General features: G+C 35.6%; 1 protein-coding gene across 1 annotated transcript in view; it reads left to right on the forward strand.

Moving 5' to 3' along the window:
• CDH7 (cadherin 7) overlaps positions 1–13,828 on the forward strand; it is an 88,333-nt gene extending 74,505 nt beyond the window's left edge. Inside the window, exons 11-12 of the mRNA XM_027723117.2 lie at positions 758–1,009; positions 9,520–13,828. Of these exons, the coding sequence (XP_027578918.1) occupies positions 758–1,009; positions 9,520–10,013 (746 nt within the window). The 3' untranslated portion in view covers positions 10,014–13,828. The remainder of the gene's footprint in view (positions 1–757; positions 1,010–9,519) is intronic.
• The last annotated feature ends 8,420 nt before the right edge of the window (positions 13,829–22,248 follow it).

Genomic DNA, 22,248 nt, shown 5'->3' on the forward strand with positions numbered 1-22,248 from the left:
AGATAGATAGACAGACCAAACGAACGAACTTTTTGGTACATCCTAGGAGATATAACTCCATACCTTGCAGGAGCTGTCAATACATATTGAACACAGTGAGTTTTGCACATATCTTCTAAATATATGGACTTTTCAATCACACAGCTCAGAGCAGCATCAAACTGTACATTTTAGGCTGATTGTGTTAGTCATCTTGATTCTTAGAAGAAACTGAAAACAACTGCATATCTTTGCTACATGCGCTATTACCTCTATTTGCACTCTTACTGGATTTTTTTTTGCATTCAAAAAATATTTTACTGATCTTCAGAACCTGTTCTATTAGTATTTTCATCGCTTTCATTAATATATCTATATCTTTAAATAATTAATATAGATGTGTGTAAATTAACCTGAAATATGTATGTAGATAATTAATCTGATCACTGAAGGATAATTTTTTTCTTTTTTATGATGATTTCATCTTCATCTGTCTATCAAGAGTGGGAAACTGTGAGCTTAACTAAAACCAGATTGGCCTCTGTTATTTTGAAACAGTCTTTCATGGAAAATAGAAATCTTTTTGGTTAGTCGAGTATCATTTCTCAGCTGTTCCTACCTCTACACCTTCAAAAAATATATGACCATGAAAGACAAACTTGCTGAAGTAATATAAATATGTTAATAAAGTTTTTATGTGAAAGACTATAGCATTTATAGGATTGTGTTTTAGAAAAGTCACATATTTTACAATTTGTCTTTTTATTCCTTTATCTAGATAACACTGCAACAGTATTAACCAAAAGAAATGGGTTTCGAAGACAGGAACAGTCTGTTTTCTACTTGCCAATATTCATAGTGGACAGTGGATCACCTTCACTTAGTAGCACTAATACCCTCACCATCAGGGTCTGTGATTGTGATGCAGATGGTATTGCTCAGACGTGCAATGCAGAAGCATATATCTTGCCTGCAGGACTGAGCACTGGAGCCCTGATAGCAATACTGGCTTGTGTCTTGACACTGCTAGGTACGTCTTCTTCCTGTTACCCTTATTTTCCATTCAATCCATAGTAGCAAAATATATGTGCATATAAGCTTCAACGTGTCCCTTCACCTTGATTTCTGTAAACAAGCACAGATAACATTCTAGGAAGAACAGCATTTTGTACCATAACCCACAAAAAATCCTTTATATTGGGACTTTCAGTTTCAGATACTTTGTTTCAGTTTCAGATACTTTGTTTCAATGTCAAACCTCCAGACATATATAAGAAATAATAGTAAAAGATAGCACTTGTATCAAATGCAATTTTTAAGAGATCCTCAATGCAGTGTATGGAAGCACTTGGTTTAGCATATTCACCCTATAGCCAGTATCAGTGTGTGTCCCTTTTGCATAGGCATAACTGTTTTTAAACATTTATTGATTTGCATGGAACAAAAGACATGCAACAGATATAATTTACTGATGAGAAACATAATTAATTGGCTTCTACAGAATGATCTTTTGTTTCTTCCATAAATGCTAGCACTGTTGAATTTTATGTTGAGCAGTGGAACTGCAATTACATAAAAGACAGTGGAAAGTAGTGGAACAGTGTCAACATCCTAGTTTAGTTAGCATTACTCATTTACTGCCTAGTCATTAAACGGAATGGTTACATGGGAGAGTAAAGGGTTGAATCAAGGAGTAAAGATGAAGGATCAGGTGAGCAAAAGTGCAGTTTTGCTTATTGTCTGAAAATTCATGTGTTAACAATGATACCGATCCAACGCACAAGATTTTTTTTTTTAAATGTTGTTATCATTAAGAGATTTTTCTATTCCCTGGCTGTACATATCAGCCTAAGGAAAGGGAGAAGACCACAGTCTCCTTATGTTGATATAATCCCAGTGGTGCTTTATCTGTCACTGTTATCCAATTATCCAAGTAATTTGGATAGGTCAAATCAAGAAACTTTTTTCCATACTTCTGTTCATGGCAGTATTTCCACCATGTGTAGATATCTCTTCCTTCACACTCTGATTCACATCACTGTAAACCACTAGAAGGAAATGTTCCCTCTGCTAAAAATATTTCTGTAGGACTCCAAAAATAAAAACCTGTTGCATATTTTTTTACAGAGTAAGAAAAATCACCACCTCTGCAATGAACCCAACCAACTTACTCAGTAGCTATATATAGGAGGTGGCATTTCTAAAGTTTTCGATCTGTGTGGCAAAAAAAGCTAACTCCATAAGACTGTTAAATCTCACTCAACACATGGTTAGGTTTAGGTTTAAGGGGAAATGGAAAGGATTGATTGCCAAAAGTTTTACTGAACATTTTTAAATGCCATTTTTCTAGTAGTATTTCTAGGCAATTTATATACACATGTGAACTTTATTTGGACATGAAGCTAAATGGTAGAGTTCAAAAAGATATGAAAATATCTCTCCTATCAACTGGCATTAACATCAGTGGAAAAACACCTATTTTAAACTTTAGTCCAACTTTTTTCCAAAGTTTGGTAACAATAGCAATTCATTTGATCCCAAAATGAAATGTCTCCATATCTTATATGTAAGAAGGGACTTTCTGAAGGTTACATAAGAAACTACTGTAGATACTACACAGCCTGTCTTGGTTGTAAGCTTTCCTTAAATAGAAGGAATATGACTTAAAGAAGACCATTGAATGGAGACACAGCATGTTACCAGTGGATAACTTGCTGGTTCTACTCAGTACACCACGGTTCAAATGCAACCAATAAATCAAGAAATGGGAGCTTTTGTTCCAGTCATTTTTAGAGTGTGCTGAACAAGTGTTTGAAAAAGAACTGAGAGTAAGTTCTCTGAACACAGTGTTTGAATAATGGGCTGCGCTATCATCACTTCCAACCTAAACTGTTCCTTTTGGGTACAGTTCAAAGATGCAGGCACAGTTTAGGTTGCATTTATGTGATAACCCTGCCTTTTAGTCCTGCATTTTGGTACTGTGTCCTGCTTCTGTTTTGTTCCCAGCCACGTACCAGTGCCTAAGCTTCACTGCTGCCCAGTGAAACCGCAGTCAAGTGTTGCTGCTTGTCTGGTCCCAGAGCCTTTCTTCTTCTATCATTTGTTCCTAGAAGATGTTTTCTGGAACCAACTGCATGTCAGTACTGCTAGGAATTTACTTTTTCCCTTTTGCTCTTCACATTCATTCCTGAGAAAAATCCTGAAGATCCACCAGCACAGCATAAAAAACAGGCTTCAGCTGTTGCCAGGTGGTTCCAGGACTGGGACCAAGGGATGCATGTATTTCGTAAGAGTTTATCAGTGAGAAGTGGATATAGGCTACTGGATCAATATCTTTTTCTGACTCAAGATTAACACGCAGTGCAAATCCAGTCACATTCATCAATGTCATCTTAATGTGAGTGCCAGTTGTAAAGCAGAGGAGGCATAATATTTGCATAAAATGAATGACTACATGCACTCTGCCACCAGTATCTTGAATTCTCAACTAGCTCTTATTTTCTTCAAGTTAGTATGATATACTTTGATAAGTGATGTTTTCTTGCCCCATACATGAGTTCGTCTAATAAATAACCGTTTGTCTTGACCAAGGCTCAGATTCTCTCAATGGGATTTCTTAGAGTTACTCTTTTTACTTAAGCCACCATTATAATTGCATATAACATGGTATAGACTACTTTTTCAAACTAGGATAATTTTGAAAAGTTATAAACATTCTACCAAAATCTTTTTCTATCCTCATGCTGACTGATAGACATTTAATTGTAAATTTTATTTCACAAGAAAGTTTCAGTACTTTTTTAATTATTCAAAACAGCTTTGCAATTATGCAGTAAGGCTATGTGTTACAGAAAAAAGAAATTAAAAAAAAAATTAAACCCAAATCCTAAAAAAAATATGCTTGTATTTTGTTCTGTAAAAAGCATGTGAAAGGTAGTTTGATTAATTCTGGACTGTACACAATTTTTAGAGAAGTAAGTAGAAATTTTTTGACTGCTCTGGAAATTACATGGTAATTTAATTCAAGATAATTTGTTTTTCAGTTAGCATCTTCCGGACACAATAAATGCTTTTGAAACAAGTGTTTGTAATAAAATACTTACATAAAATCACACACAAAAAAAAGAATACTCACCTGTAGATAACCTAATTGTATTTGAGAGGTTAAATATTTGTTTTGCATGGAAGCAGTGGAAAGCTAGATTGGCATAATACTTTGTCATGATTTTTTCTTTCATATTTCTGAATATAATGTATTGGTACCATCCATTTACTTATAAAGACTGAAGAAAGCCTCCTGTTGGTGTGGTACTAGAGTTTATAATTAAATTATACATTGATTTGACTTCAAAATACAGCTTTAAATAATTTTTTTTAATTGAAGACAACAAATTTTTTATTATTATCACAATACCTACAAGAGCTGAATTAAATCAGCACACATAACTGTGTGATTTGTAAACAAGAAAAACAGTAGTAGTCATAAGTATCTTATTCTCTAAATAGGTAAAATCTGTACAAAATGTGACTATGTAGTATGTGTGGGTTTTGGTCTTGCAGTTGTAAAAGTGATAAATGTATAACTCAGGATAAATGTATAATTGGGGGTACCCAAAGCAACATATTCAGAAGGTGGTTGAGTATGCGATGCAGAAGCTGTTTTCTGAAAGTTATGAAGCTGATTAGGGTCACTGAGTGTGGGCATTTAAAGGTCACAGTCACTTTGCAAATATCAGTCCAAACTGATTAAACAACAGTTACGGACGAAGCTTGTTAACTGGGAATTAAATTCAGGTTTCCTGAGTCTTGGCCTCAGTAATCCTCACATCTCATCTGACTGCAGTGTCAACTGCAAGGTATAACTAAATAGTTTATTAGTGTGCTGCTTAGATGACTGAGGATCTCCAATCATGAGCTTTATGAATCGTGGCACACCTAAGGCATAAACCAATGTGCACATCTATTTGCAGCTGATGTGTCTTACTGCTATAGTAAATGCCAGGCTTAGGGGTGTAGTGTGTACAAAGCATAGTAACACTTGTGATTTAGCTCTATTCCTTACTGTATAGCTATGCATGTCGTCTTCTCCCTCAGGTTGTCTCATGACTTTTATGACTTCCTTACAATTATGTTGCAGTTGCCTTGAGTACAAGAGGAAAGATTAACACTAAAATAGAGAAATATGTTCAGGTGACCTAAACCTGACTTTTTACCAGATCATGCCAAAATGGAAATTCAATGATAATTCCATAAAGCACACTGCAAAATGGCAAAGCAAAAATCCACTCTTGTATTCAAAGGTGTTTGTTAAAGACTGATTTAGGTGAACTGAAACTACCAATATTAGAGTTAAGTTTATACTGACATAAGGATAAAACTGTGTATTACCACAGCTAATATAAAGACAAATTACTTTTTTTTCTTGGCTATCATACCTGTTAAACAAAATCAATATTTCTAACAATTCAGGTAAATCAGAAGAAATAAAAGGTTAGTTGAGATCTATCTTTGCTAATTCTGGTTATTAAGTCTTTAGTTGTTTCTAATATCGATTGCTGTTTATTTGTTGTATCACATATGAAATCAGTATTGTCATTTCATCTCTTTAGCATGAGTTTGGTGTACCAGTATGGAGCCAAATTAGTGCTCTCAGTGTGCCTAAAGCTTTTCCACTGAATTATTTTTTCTCTAAAAATCATGAAATTAGGTTTTTAGAAGTTCAACCAGTCACTAATTACTGACCTAATCTCTACTTTTGTCATACATGTACTTAAAAACCCCTACTATGACTTAATGAGAGATGAATAAACTTTGAAATCATTTGCATTTGATTTAGATATTAGTGAAAATTGTTTAGGGCTTGTTTTCATCTCTGCAGCTCCTGCAATGCAGCTAAAGCTTTGTTCATTTAGAGGTTAAACTTTATTGTTCATAGCTGTTGGAAAGGCTAGAAATTAATGATCTTGTATAGTCATCTAAATGCTAAAATATTTAACCTTTAGAAAGACTCCATATTTTTCTTGTCTTCAAGCAAGTGTGAGAGGTAGAAAGAATACTATATAAAAAATTCATTGAATCTTGATTTTTATTGTACCTTTAGGCAGACTTTCCTACTAAGTTTCGTATTTTACACTTATTAGCAGGTCTTTAAGTTTCAGCATAAAGTATGTTAAGAGGGACAATGGAGTGAAAATGTATTTACACTTGAGTAAAATAAATGATTAGCAGCTTAATTATATGGCAGTATAATTTTACCAATAAATGTTAATAATAAGTTATGTGAATAGAAATCTTGGTTTAAATATATATTTGTATTGTGAGGAAGCTAATTTATCTTGCACTTTAAAATATATCTTTTACAATAAGGAAAAGCATTAAGAGTGGAGTGCAGTTGTCTCTGATAACACTTTTATGTTCTCTGCTGTATAATTTACAGTTTCATTTGTATTATACAAATATCAGAATGTTTTCAAATTTCATAAAAGCCACTTTAAAGGTCAATATCTTATATTATTAAACTGCTTATGTAAATATTGTTCAAAGCAAAATGCCCCAAACTACTGACTTCTGAATTAAATACATAAAGCATGAATCAGGTAGATGCCAGTGGCAAAAAAAGTGAAAGGTGCTGATTATGCAGTAATATAGTCACAACAAATCTCTTAGTAGATGGATAATTAGGTGTGCACCTGGTAGCTACTCAAAAAACAAAAGATTGCTGTCAATAGATTTGTCAAAAAGTTTAGGGAAAAAACCCACCTTGTTCAATTCTATTTTTAGGCGTGTTGCTCTAAAGGAAAATAAAAATAATACAGAAAGTCATTTCCAACTTTAACCAATTCCGAGTAGTACCATGATATCTGTACACTTATGAGATACAATTTTTTTATGTGTACAAATGACTGGTTCATTCTAGCCAAGTGATCCTAATATTAAATCATTCCTCAAAATGACTGGATTGGTACTGATTTTGAAAATTCCTCCATGAAAAGAAAGGCTTTCAGGAAAGGTAATCCAACATTATTAAAAAAAACTTGAAAGATAGCACAGCCATTGGTCACAGACAGCACAGCTTCATGAGAGGAAAGTCCTGCTTATTGAACCTGATTTTCTTTTATGACAAGATAACTCACCTAGTTGATCAAGGGAAGCCTGTTTTTGGATTTCAGTAAAGATTTCAATACCGTCTCTCATAAGATCCTTCTGGACAAAATGTCCATCACACAGCTGGATAAACACATCATATGGTGGTAGAGCAGTTGGCTCACAGGTTGAGCATAGAGGGCAGTAGTGAATGGAATAACATCAGGTTGGTGACCTGTCACTAGTGGGGTTCCACAGGGCTCCGTCTTAGACTCTGTTCTCTTCAACATCTTCATAAATGACTTGGACACAGGACTGGAGGGGATACTAAGCAAGTTTGGAGATGATACAAAATTGGGAGGAGTTGTTGACTCCCTCAATGGCAGAGAGGCCCTGAAGAGAGACCTTGACAAATTAGAGGACTGGGCACTCACCAACCATATGAAGTTCAATAGGGGAAAGTGCCTCATTCTGCACCTGGGGTGGAGCAACCCTGGGTGTTCGTACAGACTGGGAAATGAGATGCTGGAAAGCAGTGCCACAGAAAGGGACCTGGGGGTCCTAGTCGATGGCAAGTTGAATATGAGTCAGCAGTGCCCTGGCAGCCAGGGGGGCCAACTGTGTCCTAGGGGGCATCAGGCAAAGCATCACCAGCCGGTCAAGGGAGGGGATTGTCCTGCTCTGCTCTGCACTGGTGCAGCCTCACCTTGAATACTGTGTGCAGTTTTGGGGACCACAATATAAGATATTAAACTCTTAGAGAGTGTCCAAAGAAGGGCAACAAAGATAGTGAAGGACCTTGAGGGGAAGTTATATGAGGAGCAGCTGAGATCACTTGGTCTGTTCAGCCTGGAGAAAAGAAAACACTGAGGGGAGACCTCATCACAGTCTACAACTTCCTCTTGAGGGGAAGAGGAGGGGCAGACACTCATCTCTTCTCTGTGGTGACCAGTGACAGGACCTGGGGGAATGGCCTGAAGTTGTGTCAGGGGAAGTTTAGGTTCAGTATTAGATAAAAGGTTCTTCAAGCAGAGGGTGTTTGGGCACTGGAACAGACTCCCCAGGGAAGTGGTCACAGCACCAAGCCTGACAGAGTTCAAGAAGCCCTTTGACAATACTCTTGGGCACAGGGGAATAGTCCTGTACAGGGTTAGGGATTGGACTCGATGATCCTTGTGGGTCCCTTCCACCTTGGCATATTACATGATTCTGTGTGATCATGCAATTTATGGAGGCCACTCTTGAGACTACCTAGGGAATCTCAGGCTCAATTTTATCTATATTACCTTTTAGTTTTTGCTTTTCCAGATGTTTCCACAGCATTTAATTGGCATATCAAAAAGCTGTAGGTAAAGATTGAAAACCTTATGAATGCATATAATAACATAATCTTAACATTAAAAATAAACATAAAAGCAGAAGAGATTAATTGAATGTGGAATGACACTTTTCAATGTACTGTTATTTTTACAGTCATAGTGATTCCTGCTATTTTCTAGGAGTATCATTAACTCAGCAAATGTTATCCAGATGCTACAATATAGTATAATTATTTTCTAGGAGGATGATTCACACTCCATCATGTCCCACAGATGGGTGCAATATTCATATTATTGGTTCCATGTTTTGTGTGTCAGCACGTTTCCTTACCAAGAACTTCTGACGTTTCTTTACCAAAACTGTATTTGAACATGAGGAGCCTTGAGCTAGTTTCTCCCAGTGCTTTTGGCTGTCACTGCAGTTTAGCATTAGCTTTCAAGTTGAAAGAAACTTTAAGGATTAAAATTAAATAACCATTTACATTTCTAGCACTGGTTCATCCAATAAACTCCAACCCTAGCAGTTCTCATTAGATATAATTCATAAACCTTAAGTACTGAACTTTGCACTTTTCAGGAAAGCAAGATCTTTTATAGATGTGCTTTTAATCCATGAGCTAAGACAATCTCATTTTGTACATTGCTACACAGTTTTTTCCAATTTATAATTTTTTTACTTCATTTTTGTTCAGCAGAGATTGGTCATATACTTTAATTCAGTCTCTTCCCAAACTATGGTTGTCGAATTCTGTTCCATTAGTTTATGAACGTGTTTTATCACTTGGGCAATTAAGAGTTCAGGAAAAAGTCTTTTTTTTTTTTTTTTGCAATTATTTCATGACTGATTGTCATAGTCAGACTAAACCAGTCTTAAAATTTATGTTTAGCAGACAGCATAGGATATAGTGTTAGAGATGAAGATGATAATCTGGAATGATTTGGGAAATAGATTCTTTAATGTGTAAAAAGTTTATGGTTTAAAAGCTGTTTCAGAACATGCTAGGTTTCATATCTAACTGCATAAATTGCCTGCTATTTCCTTCAGTCTTTGCCATATAAATTAATGAGTACTTCCACCCCTAGTGAAAATATGAGGGAACTTCAGCACTGCTAAAACTTCAGTCTTTCTTTGTTCCAGTTCTTGTCTTGCTGATTGTCACCATGAGGAGACGGAAAAAAGAGCCCCTCATTTTTGATGAAGAGAGAGATATCAGAGAGAACATTGTCAGGTATGATGATGAGGGTGGTGGAGAAGAGGACACAGAGGCTTTTGACATGGCTGCCTTGAGGAACCTCAACATCATGCGAGACACCAAGACCAGAAGGGATGTGACGCCTGAGATTCAGTTCTTGAGCAGACCAACTTTTAAAAGTATCCCAGATAATGTAATTTTTAGGGAATTTATCTGGGAAAGACTAAAAGAAGCTGATGTGGATCCCTGCGCACCACCCTATGACTCCCTGCAGACATACGCGTTTGAGGGGAATGGCTCAGTGGCAGAGTCGCTCAGTTCTTTAGATTCCATCAGCTCAAACTCTGACCAGAACTACGATTACCTCAGTGACTGGGGCCCTCGTTTTAAAAGGCTTGCAGATATGTATGGGACTGGACCAGACTGCTTATACTCATAGCCTTGGAACCTTTCTCTGAAAATGCACTGAAGAATATTAAAATAGAAAACTCAACCTTTTGGACTGAGGAAAGTTGTAAATATTTCTCCATTTTTAAACTTTTCAGTTGTTTGTTTTTTTTTTTGGCCTTGGTGGAACATATCTTCATTAGACTTGTCCCAGGGACTGCACTGACCACACAGAATATGAGCATTTGGTGGCATTTTTGATAAAATGAAATGCTCAGCCACGTTCAGATAGATAGCAACACTCAAATACCTACAGAGGCATCTCACTTTCAGGAGTATGTTATGTACTGTCACATCAACGAGCTAGGGGTACACTGTAGATGCCTTCACAGTATTGCTATATCTAGAATACAGAGTCTCCCATATAAGAAGAAACAAATTTGCAAATATATAATTCAGAACAACATAACAATATATGGTATTTACATATGCAGAGTTTTTTCAGCAGATTTTCTTTACAGTGGGCATGAAGCTTGCTAGAACAAAAGCAGAAGGGCTGACATGAAAACAAACAAAAGCCCACGAGATACTATTTTTGGGTTTCTCTGTGTTTGTTCTCAGAGCTATTTAATTAGAAGTCTCTGTAATTTTCTGGGTAGTTTTTGAGAAATTATTGTTTGTACTAAGAAATTCCACAGTATTTGTCATCAATTTACAAAATAGCTTATAAACCACATAAAATGAGAACGATTTAGGTGTAGTCTTATGGTTGAAGAGTTTTGTGATGCCCATGTAGGTATAGAAAAGATGTTGCTATCTATTTGCTATTTTTTTATTCTCTCTTCTGATTTGTACAGGAGAATTTATCCTTTTTTATTATTGTTTGACATAAAGTGTTATATTTATTTTGGAGCTCCAATCTCCTCTAAATTCAGGTCCATTTTACTGCCTCATGGTATTAGACTTGTCAGAACATGCTGATTTTTCTCCAGTCTCAGATAAATGTAGGAAATGAAGCATGGAAATGGAAAAATTACAGTAAAGCAATGCCACCCACCATTCATCCCTCAGAAAGGAGAGCAGCTACAAGGATGTACAGTTGTTCTTCTGAACCATTACAAAGTCTGGGACATTTAAATAAAATATTTGTACATGGAATTTTTTTGACAGAAACCTACAGAGGTAGCTGGGAGTGTCTTTAATCCAAGATTTCATTTTCAAGGTTAAACATACTGTAGGCTTCAAAGACTGTAAACACCTTGCTTTTCTCCTTTCCCTTCTCTTTTGCTGCTGATGAATCACAGTAAAAGAGTTTTCAATTTCTTGAAAACATTGCATTGCTTAACATAAGACAAGCAATGTAATACTATTAACTTCAAAAGTTGTCTTTATATCCTGCTGCTCATAAGTATTTTTTCCCCAAAGGTGTAACCTCTCTACACATAATTTCTACACTGGTTCAGGAGTGCCAAAACAGAAGGACAACTGCTGTTGGTTAAAATGCTGTATGGTTTTGAAGTAGGATTTCTTAGAATAATCTGACAGGTTTTTTATGATTCTGACAATATTTATACTTCATCTTTCATGATTTATTACTAGATAATAAGGCATATATTCAAGTTAAATAGTGGTTTTAGGTCTATTACTTCAGATTTTTTTGTTTTGGATAAAATGTAGATGAGTTCCTAAATTAGAGTCTGCTCCTGCAAACTTTTTTTCTTGTACCTAACTTGAAATTACTTGACTTGCCTGCAATTACTGAGAGGTATACAGAATTGTTTGCAGAACTGTCTTTGTGAATAGAAGGTACTCCATAGAGAATGATGCTCACTCTAAAAGTCTTTCTTTCTGAAAGAAGGATCCTTGTACTGAAATCCTAATGTATGAGTGACATGAGGCTGGGAGATGGGAAAGTATCATTAAGGCTTTGTAATTTTTGCAGCCCAGCATTATCAATTAACTATGTGGAAGTGGCCTTCAGCTCCATCAAAAAAAGAAAAATAATTTTAATCATCTGCAACACATTCAATTTGAGTTACATTTTAATAGACAATCATTGTTTCATAATTCAGTAGATCTGCTTCTAGTTGTATTAAATATATATATATAGGTATATATATATATATATATGACAGATTTTGTAATGGAACTGAAAGATATCGTCCATGACTTTTAGTCACACATGTAAGATTTTCAATAAAAAGATTAAAAAAAAAAAAAAAAAAAAGAACCATGTGTATACAGTTTAATGAGAACGAGATATGCTGCAGAATTTAAGCAGGTATTAAATCAACAAGTTTTTAAGAGAACAGTTTTTTATTAATCTCCTTGTTTTTCAGAAGATAATTCATGCATCTGGATTAAGATGTCAAAAATGCTGATTTTAGCACATAATACTCAAAGGAGATTTAAATGTGGTTTAGAGTAAACATCCCAATTCCCTTGCTTTTCCACCTTCTATATCTTTAAAAAACACAAAAACCTCCACTACTAGGAAACTACATTAGAGTGGTTTTTTTGGTGTGCTTTCTATGGAAAAGATGCTCTTTATTCTGATGTCATGAAAACTCATTGCCTATATAAGTTTTTTGTTGCACAGTTCTAAAATAATTGAATAAGCTTGCTGTTACATTCTATATTCTTACCTACTGATTGTATTGTTGCAGTAAGAAAGAAAGGTGGAAATCCGTTATGTTTGATGACAGATGTTCCTATAGTATATATATAAGGTATGCATAGTACACGTAATAGATAATGCTCTCCATAAGTTACCATGACTACAGGCTTTCATTGTTCAGAATCTGATTCGAATTCTTTCTTTATATTGCACAGCCTGAAGTCGTAAAGTATATTCTGCTGACTAAATAGTGTAAAATGTAAGAAATATTTTCTCTGTCCTAGAAAGGTGATGAAATTATTTGTGCAATTTAATTAGAATGGCCCTTTAAAAAGATTTGCAATCTTATTTATTTATTTAACTTTCCGAAGAGTTTCAGTATCTAACTAGAGGCCACAAATCCTAATTAAAAAGTATATCAAACATTGCAGTCACTCCCATCTTATATATTGAAACATCTCTTTCCTTCTACCATATGCCAGTTGAATAGGGTTATTTCAAACTGATATTTCCAAAAGTTGGAAATACATACAATATTGAAAAGTACACAGTTTTAAGAGTCTTATTAAAAAAAATCAACATAAAATTAATCTATTTGATTAAGATTTATGGTAAAGACTCCTTACTCTGCTTTGACCAGTATGAAATCCACTGAATTTAACATTGGACATTCTGGCTTACATTTTTGATTCAAAAGAATAAACTTAGTGTACTTACTTTAAGTTATATCCCACTAAGACCTAGCATGAGCCTTCCTAAGCTTACTAATTCTGATGGCTAGGTTAATACAATCACTGTAGGAGTCAAGATATTTGATGCTACAAACTGAAAGTTCTCCTTCTCCCTAAAAATTAAGGGAGAATGAAAAAAAACCTTGCTTTTTACTGCTGCTTTTATATGTTATTTTGAAAGGGAGCAGGAGGATTCATTGTAATGTCCTTTAAAGTTGGGGTCTTTTCTCAATTATTTTTTCCTGTTTACCTTTCAGGTGCTGGCAGTAATCGATAAATATTTCCTGTCCTTTTTTTCTTTAGAGATTTTGGATGAAAGCATGTTATGAAATACAAAATAACAGCATCTTATTTTTTATGGGCAAATACTCTTGTATGATACAAAGAAAAGAAGTAGTTTGTCATTCTGAAAAGGAAATAAATGTACTATAAAGCATATAATCACATTGACTTTAAAGATCATTAAAGAGTTGAAAGAGAAACACAATTACCTATATCAAATCTAGTATTAAATTCTTGGTCACAGTCTGTCATGTAGTTGATTTAAATTTTTTGTATGTAGATTTTTTTCCTCTACTTTGAAATCTATGTAGAATAATAATGGTTTGAGACATCCTTGTATTCACCTCATTTGTGATATATGGGGTCAAGTATATATTTATTGGTCTGTGGCTCTAAAAATTAATTGCAAAAGATAAGAATATCACTTTATTTATTTGACAGAAGCAGGAAAGTCTACAAAATAACCAGAGCTCTACAAGTTGTTGTCTTTACTATAGCATTGCTAAGTTTGCCAGATCTATATCTAAGTTTTTGAGATACATCCTAAGATATATTTTCACCCCAGGATCATTCCTTCCAAACCAAGAACTCTTCCTCTACTCATTTTCAGTGCAGGTAAAAATGCATTTTGTTGTTTACTGAAGGTTTTTTTATGGATATCTGCCTGAACTTTTGTTCTTTGAACTAGGAGATTCACAATACACAACAGGTATAATCTATTTTCTAGACGAAGGGAATATGGTAGGCTATACTTTGCCTTGTTATGATAATATATCTTTTCTCACAAAAGAAAGAAAAAATGTTCCCCTGTGGTACATAAAATCTGCAAAACATTAGACCATATAGAATTGCATATAGAAATATATTGGTTGAAAAAACTTGATTTACCTAAGCATTACATGATACAAGATTGTCTTGAAATCTTTATGTGAATCTTTATATATCTAATCAAACACAATGAAAGAAGAAAATAGCATAAGAATTTTCTGGAAATCAGAAAAAAAATGTCATTTGAAGCCACAGTGATGTCTCACAGAGACAAATCTTATCTCATGTTAACACATATTTCCTAAAATTATATGTGTATTTAAATATACCACCCCCACAGTATTTCTTTTAAAATACCTTTTTTTAATCAGAAAATATCTACAAAAAGTAATCCTACTTTCAAAAACTTTTTCCATCTTCATCCATGTCTGATATAGAAGAATATAGTTTAGACTCAGACAAAACTTTTAAGATTGCCCCTACAATGAAAGGAAATTGGTTTCAAATTATGACCCAAAATAGTTTAAAAGCTGTTAGAAGCATTGCAAGGACTGTTACTTCCATGATTTTTTAAAGCCACGTGTTATGTCATAATAAATGGTATCAGATTGAAATTCCTATTCCTAGAAATAGTGTCAAGTTAAATAGAGTTTAATAATTGATTGATTAACTATGGTCATAAACCTATTGTGCAGCATAACAGCAAGCTGAATGCTGAATCGGTACTACAAAAAAGGTCAAGCATTTTATTTTCTCCTTCTACTCACCACTGTCGTGGCCAATGTCAGAATTTCTTTTCATTGTACAGCAAAGCAAAATCATGTTGAGTCTAAGTTGGCCACAGCAGGGAATTAGATCTTTCCTCCTCTTCACAAAGGCTAAAAGACTATTTACTCGGTCATTCCATTCAAATATTCTTGTCTGATTATGTCTGGACTCCTAGGTCATGCTACCTGAAACCTGTGAAGTTGTTGGGGTTTGGATTTTTTTTTTGGGGGGAGGGGGAGAGAGGACATTGTTTGTTTGTGGGTTTGGTTATTTTTAAAATTGTCATTCTTGTTGAAATGCTTATGTTTGAATGAGTTGACCTTTTTCATTGATTTTTTTTGCGTTTGTTTTTCTTTGGTCAAAACCATACCAGCCACCCACCTTTTTCTTTACTGTTAATAGCACAAAAGAAAGTCCTGAGGTACTCTCTCTCTTTGATGTCAAGAAGCTATGGAGAAAAAGATAAACGTAGGATCAACATACTGCAATGAAATTAATCTGTCATTTTCTTTCAACACAAGCTCCCAAACACCATAGTTAAGCTGCCATTAACACCATTCAAATCATGGCATGGATCTAATCTTACAACTTTAAAATATATGGTCCTTTTCTGGCACTACTACAGCAATTTTTACACATTTAATGAAATCACATTAGATAGGATTATCAAGGTTTTTACCTGTAACTCAGTTTCATCATTATTATTTATATCATGGTCTTGATGCACAGAAAAAGAAGGAAAAATTACAACAGTAAAACAGAAGAAGTACAAAATGCCTCTATGCAGTGTTTTAATTATTACTCTACCTTACTATTTTCAATACACTGATAACTTTTCATCTGTTTGAGACTAACTGCTAGTAAATTAAGATAAGTGTGATATTGAACCAGATATTCAAACCACATTAGACCTTTTGAGTCTGACAAGAATGGACAGTCTGAATTTCAATGCCCTATTTCCTTAATGATCAAAACAACCTTTATTATTATCATCACACTCTTGAAATTATGTGGAGAAAGAAGTGTTTATTGATGCACCTACAAAATGCTTGGTGAAATCTTGATCATATTGTAGTACTTGGCAGATCTCCCTCTGGTTTTCAAGAGGTGTCAAGATTTATGCATTGTTGGAAGAGACAAATAAATGATCACTTACAGCATCAAGATGAGAGATTGTTGCTTTGAACTGGATACCCTTTCTTTTTACACAGTCTCTTCTACCGACTTTCCCTTTTTGGAAGTCACAATCTGCTTCTTTTAATGGTAATGCAAGTAGCTTAATAAGATGTTTTTGTTGGCATAAACTACTTACTTAGTATCAGCATAGTCCACATAACCTTGCTGTAACAAATAGTATTCTTGCACGTAAAGGTCATTTCTGTGCACACACTAAATACAGACAGTGTATTTACATTTGATGAAGTACATATGGTAAAATACTCTCTGGAGAAAAAAAAAACAAAACCAAAACACAAACAACTGTTTCTCCTTAAAATTAACATACAGAATTTCCAAGATGTGAAAATTAAATTATTATACCTTTCCTCAGACTGTGTGACTATGTGTAGCTTTACCGATTTCTGTGACTGTAGGTACAATCCAAATTAACCATAATCATCTTGTTTTGGAAAATGTCATGCTGATGCTTGAGATTTTGTTAACATAGAAAGGGGCAGTAGCAACAAACTGACAGAGAGAGTAAGAGTATTAAGCTTTTTCAGGTGTTTTTATTGTTTCATACATGATCTAATCATGTGAAAAATAATGTTTTACCAGATGCTACTGGAATACAATTTCCTCTGAGCTGATAATGTTTCCATCCTGTGGAACAATATCTTCCGACAGTCTGCAGTGCTTGACCTGGTCTCATCTTATTCAAGTATAAAGAAAGAAGCAGTAAGGGGAGAGATTAGACACCTAAGTGATAAGCTTAATAAGAAATTTGTGTCTTTTCCCCTTCAGTTTCTGGTGGTTTGTGACATATCAAACACAACTACAGACATGAGTAAGTGTGGTGTATTTAGTTCCAAGGATATTGGGAAAATTCAGGTAGTATAAAAAAAAATATTTTTTATAACAGGTTAGTAAAAACATAAGCATTTTTGTCTTACCCTTTCTCTTCTTATCTCCCCTTCTATCTTCTGTCCCCTGAAAGATAATATAAGACTCTAAAGCTTTTGCTAATGTTTTGGGTACACATTCAGCATCTTTTGAAGTAGTTACATGTAGAAGATGAATGGAGAACAAGCCAGTTCTCAAGTCAAAACTTGAGAATTAGGAAAGAGATTTTTGACAAACTAGCTTTGAGGTAGAACTGTGATTTATCTTTCAGTGTAAGTTATTCTATGATAACAAAATAAAATTTTGTTATCATAGGGATTTTTAATTCAAATAGCTACTGTAAAATGTGGGGTTATTTCAATATTCAAAAGCCACCGTTCCTTGGAAATAAATGCAGGTAACCAGCACCCAGACTTCTTGTCCTTCTGAGAACAAGTAGATATACGCAGAGAAGACGGAAAGGGCAAGCTTTTAAAATTTAACACCTGTAGTGAATATGTATGAAAGTCCAGTTGACTACAACTGAAAGCAAGATAAAAGCACAGGAGGCATGTTTCATTGGCATTCATTCTAATCGGTCTAATTTAGCCAATTCTTGTAATCTGTATTAACAGTTGTCTTATTTTGGTCTGGCCTTTGTTAACTACAAAAAACATGAGATTCATGTTGCCTTCTGGTGAATTTTGCATTCATGAAGAGGTAAAGCAAATAACAGACCGAAACTGTGTCTGTCTGGCAGTTTGACCTCACCTACAATATAGATAAGACTGATGGTATGTGTAGACCATGCTGAATGTCCCGGGAAAGGGGATATTTTCTCAGACCCTTTGTTCTTGGTTAGTCTGTCAGCACCTCAGGAAGGCTATGACCCTTGTGCTTGATCAGTCTGTCAGTGTCCCGTTATGGGGACACTCCAGTGAGCAGTCCACTGGATTGGAGAGCAGTTCAACTACCTTGTTCACACACCAATAGTATAAGGGTGACCCCCTTCCGGGTCCCCACAGGTGAGTATGTTACCCACTGCCAGGGACTGCTACTGCCCTTGAAGGACTCACAAATAACAGTTTACAGAATAACACCGTTTGTTAATATAATAGAAAACTGTTACAGGTTAACGTTCAAAGATTGTGAGTGATACTGCCTGACTGCAAAAACTTATTCAAAGCAATATACAGATAAACTCTAATCCGTAACAAAAGCTAACTGGAAATAATAATTCAGTATGCATAGAGTATGGTTCTTACCCAACAGGCATCCCTGTGGGGGAGAAGACTGATTCAGACTGATCAGCTGATCCCAAAAGTTACAATGGAGTCTTCCCTAACTTCTCCTCATTCTTAACTTACTTTTATAATAGTTCTTTTTGTTTAGGTAGAGCTTGAGTGACTCTACCTATATATCATGCTCAATGAGGGGTGATTGTACCTTGGAGGCAGGTAACTTTGGGTTGGAGGTGCACATCAGGATTACATCTGAGATAACCATGGGATGGAGATGAGTGTCAGTATTACCTCTGAAGAGAGTGATTTCACCAGTTTCTGGTTCAACAGCAAGACATCTTCTTTTATCTCCCTTGGTTAAAAGCTGCTATGTGGCTTATCAGATAAAAAGTATGACTGAGTTCCCTCCTCTGCAAGGATTTCAACAGAGCCTGGCTGCTGTGTCTCCACTCTGCTCCACTCTCCATTTTATCCCCCCTTATCATGTATTGTGTGCGGGAAGTTGGGCATATTGACTGCATTCCATCCAGGGAGCAGCAGCTGTGTTTCCTCCTATAATTCCTATACTTTTATAACTGTGTCTATGACTTTCCAGTTTTCTCTTATTTTACACCCAGTCTTTTTCCTACACTGAATGTCAATGTCTTACTGTCTCATTCTTTGTTCTTTCCTGTATATATCCACTGCTCATCTCTTTCTCTAGCTGGTATTTCCTAGAGGAACATTTTATCCTTGTGAATTCTCTCTATATGGTGCTTCATACCTATGGTCATGGATGTTGATTAAGCTTATAAACAGAGCTGCAGTACTAGTGTTACTCTTACTACAAAAAGCAATGATACTCCAAGACCAAAGAGACACTGTTGGTCTTGGAATCAGACTATCAAGTTATCTGCCCAGCTTTGTTGGTGATATACTCTGTGACACTGGTAGATCTATCTCTCTTTGTCATCTCTTGGTATAAATGCCTGAAGAGGAACAGAGCACTTTCAATATTTTGGAAAATGAAAATAGTACAGCCACATTTATGTAATAAGTGTTTGGTTTTTGTTTGTTTAATTCAGTCCTGGCATAAGTCTGGAGTAAACCATTCCCGAGGCAATGACATCAACAATGTAATTTCAGTGCTGCATATGAGATTGCAAGGAAGTATAAGGAAACAACAACGAAGTCTGAAAATGATTTTGCATTAGAAAGGTATACAAATGCAATATGATATTCATACCAGTGGGATGGAATGTTGTAGGGGGAAAAAAGCACACTAAAAGACTTCCCGTACTTTAGTTTCATACATTTTATGTTCCATAGAGTTTCAAAGAAAGAGAGACTGAATTAATTAGCTTAGTTATTCTGCCTCTGAAGTGTTTTAGCAAACCCACAGTGAAACAATGGCATACAAATATATTGGAGGGCTAGTAAACTTTGCTCTGGGGTAAAACTTAACATCCTTCCATTGAGTATGCAAGTAGATAAAGACAAATACTTGATTGATATTTTAATATGAAAGAAGTCATATTTGCAAGTAACCAGAGAGGTTTTGAGAATGTACCTTCTCAGTTAACTTATTTCAGCAGCAAAAACTGGTTAAGATCTGCTCCTAAACTAAAACATGTATCTTTAAAACCTTATGGGTTAACTGAGGTTAATAAACAAAAACTTTGTTGACATGGAAGATCCATCTGTGAAAGGATAATTAATTCATCCTGTTTTCCATTCAATCATAAGAAAATACAATGGCTTTGTAAATTCAAAAATCTGTCCTCTCTTTGGAAACATGAAACTAAAGACCCTCACTAGCAAGTTGATTGACAAAGCAAAGTGTGGGAGAAGCTAATGGCCTTGAACAGGCTACCTCCTAATGATATCTAAAGTTAATCTGCCATGTGTTTAAGGAATCATCAGGTTAGAAAACAAAAATCACTGCTCTATTAGAAAACCAAAGTGAAGGCAGCTCTGGTAAGCTCTCATCAACCTCAGTAGAAAATCAGGCTTTGCTCTATCACTTTATCTCTTTAATTTGATGGTGGATGGAAATAATATAAACCAGTTGATACAGGAAAAAATTAATACATTATTCATTGTAAAGGTGACCATGCTGTCCAAAAGTAATCTGTGTGAGATGATTCATCAAAATTCAGACAAATAAATCTGGACTGCTAATATTTTTACTGAGTGGATTAAAAAGGATACCAATACTCTGACAGCAAAATTATTTTCTAAAGTAAATGGGATCTCACAGAACATGTGTTCTATTGTTTTCTTTCCACATTTAAGAGAAAAAAAACAACCACAGAGAAATAGAAGATGTGAGTTCAAAGAGCTCAAAGAGGACCTTTTTGTAACTATAATAGCTGTTTTATTCATCTTGCAGTAGCTCAGAATTCATGTAATATCATGGCAATTATTTTGTCCTAGTACAGCAGTGAATTGACCCAGAGAACAATATAATTTTCAGTGAATGAGACCGGGTTCAGATCTTCAAAGGTATTTAGGTACATGACCAATGACAGCTAAAGGACTCTAAAGGCCTAGGAACAGAACGGAAGGTGATAAGTTTCAACTTTTTTTTCAAATTTTAATGTTTTCTTATTTTATTGAGTCTTTTATCTACAAATAACCAAAGCATTGTATGAAACTTTATCTGCAAAATTCCCATTAAAACTGTGTAAGCTAAATTCTTTAGATGACCTCCTTAATTTTTCATGGGAATCTTTGGTAGTTCAAAATGAAGTATTTTAAAATTTCTAATTATCCATGGCTTCTTTCCCCATGTATTGGATTTATGTGGCCAGGTTTTGAGGTCAGGGGTGTGGCTTGAGGGGTGGCTTCTGTGAGAATCTGCTGGAAGCTTCCTCCATGTCCAGCAGAGACAATGCCAGCTGTCTCCAAGACAGACCTACTGCTGGCCAAGGCTGAGCCATTTAGAGATGGCAGCAACACCCCTGTGATAACATATTTAAGAAGGAAAAAAGTTATTGCACATATATAATTGAGCTCTGAGAAGAGCGAGTGAGAATATGTGACAGGAACAACTGTGCAGACACCAAGGACAGTGAAGATGAAAGGTTAGAAGGTGCTCTAGGTGCTGGAACAGAGGTTCCCCTGCAGCCCGTGGTGAAGACCATGGTGAGGAAGGCTGTTCCCTTGCAACCCATTGAAGTCAACATGGGTGCAGAGATCTATGTGTAGCCCATGGAGGAGACTCACACTAGAACAGGCAGATGCCCAAAAGAAGGCTGCGAACCCACGGGAAGCCTGTTCTGGAGCAGACTCCTGGCAGGGACCTGCAGACCCATAGAAAGAGGAGCCCACACTAGAGCAGGTTTCCTGATAGGACTTATGATCCTGTGAGTGACCCAGTCTGAAGCAGCATGTTCTTGAAGGATTACATCCTGTGGAAAGGGACCAAAGTTGGAGCAGTTTGTGAAGATACCTGTGGAAAGGGACCGAAGTTGGAGCAGTTTGTGAAGAACTGTTACCTGTGGAATGGACTCACACTGGAGAAGTTCATGGAGAACTCTCTCCTGTGAGAGGGATTCCCATTGCTTGTCTCCCTGCACCACTGCAGGGAGGAGGTAGAGCCCAGGAAGGAAGAAGGGGTGCAGGGAAGGTGTTTTAAAGATTTGTTTTACTTGTCATTATCATACTCTGATTTTGTTGGTAATAAATTCAATTAATATACCTAAGTCAAGTCTGTTTTGCCCACAGCAGTAATTGGTGAGTGAATCCCTGTCCTTAATCTCAACTCATGAACCTTTTGCTATATTTTCTCTCCCCTGTCCAGTTACGGAGTGATAGAGTGCCTTTGGTGGGCATCCCGCCAGGGTTAAACCACCACAC

Source organism: Pipra filicauda, unplaced genomic scaffold (genome assembly GCF_003945595.2).
Source record: "Pipra filicauda isolate LSUMZ 115617 unplaced genomic scaffold, ASM394559v2 scaffold52_size3558583_pilon, whole genome shotgun sequence".
Lineage (NCBI taxonomy): Eukaryota > Metazoa > Chordata > Aves > Passeriformes > Pipridae > Pipra > Pipra filicauda.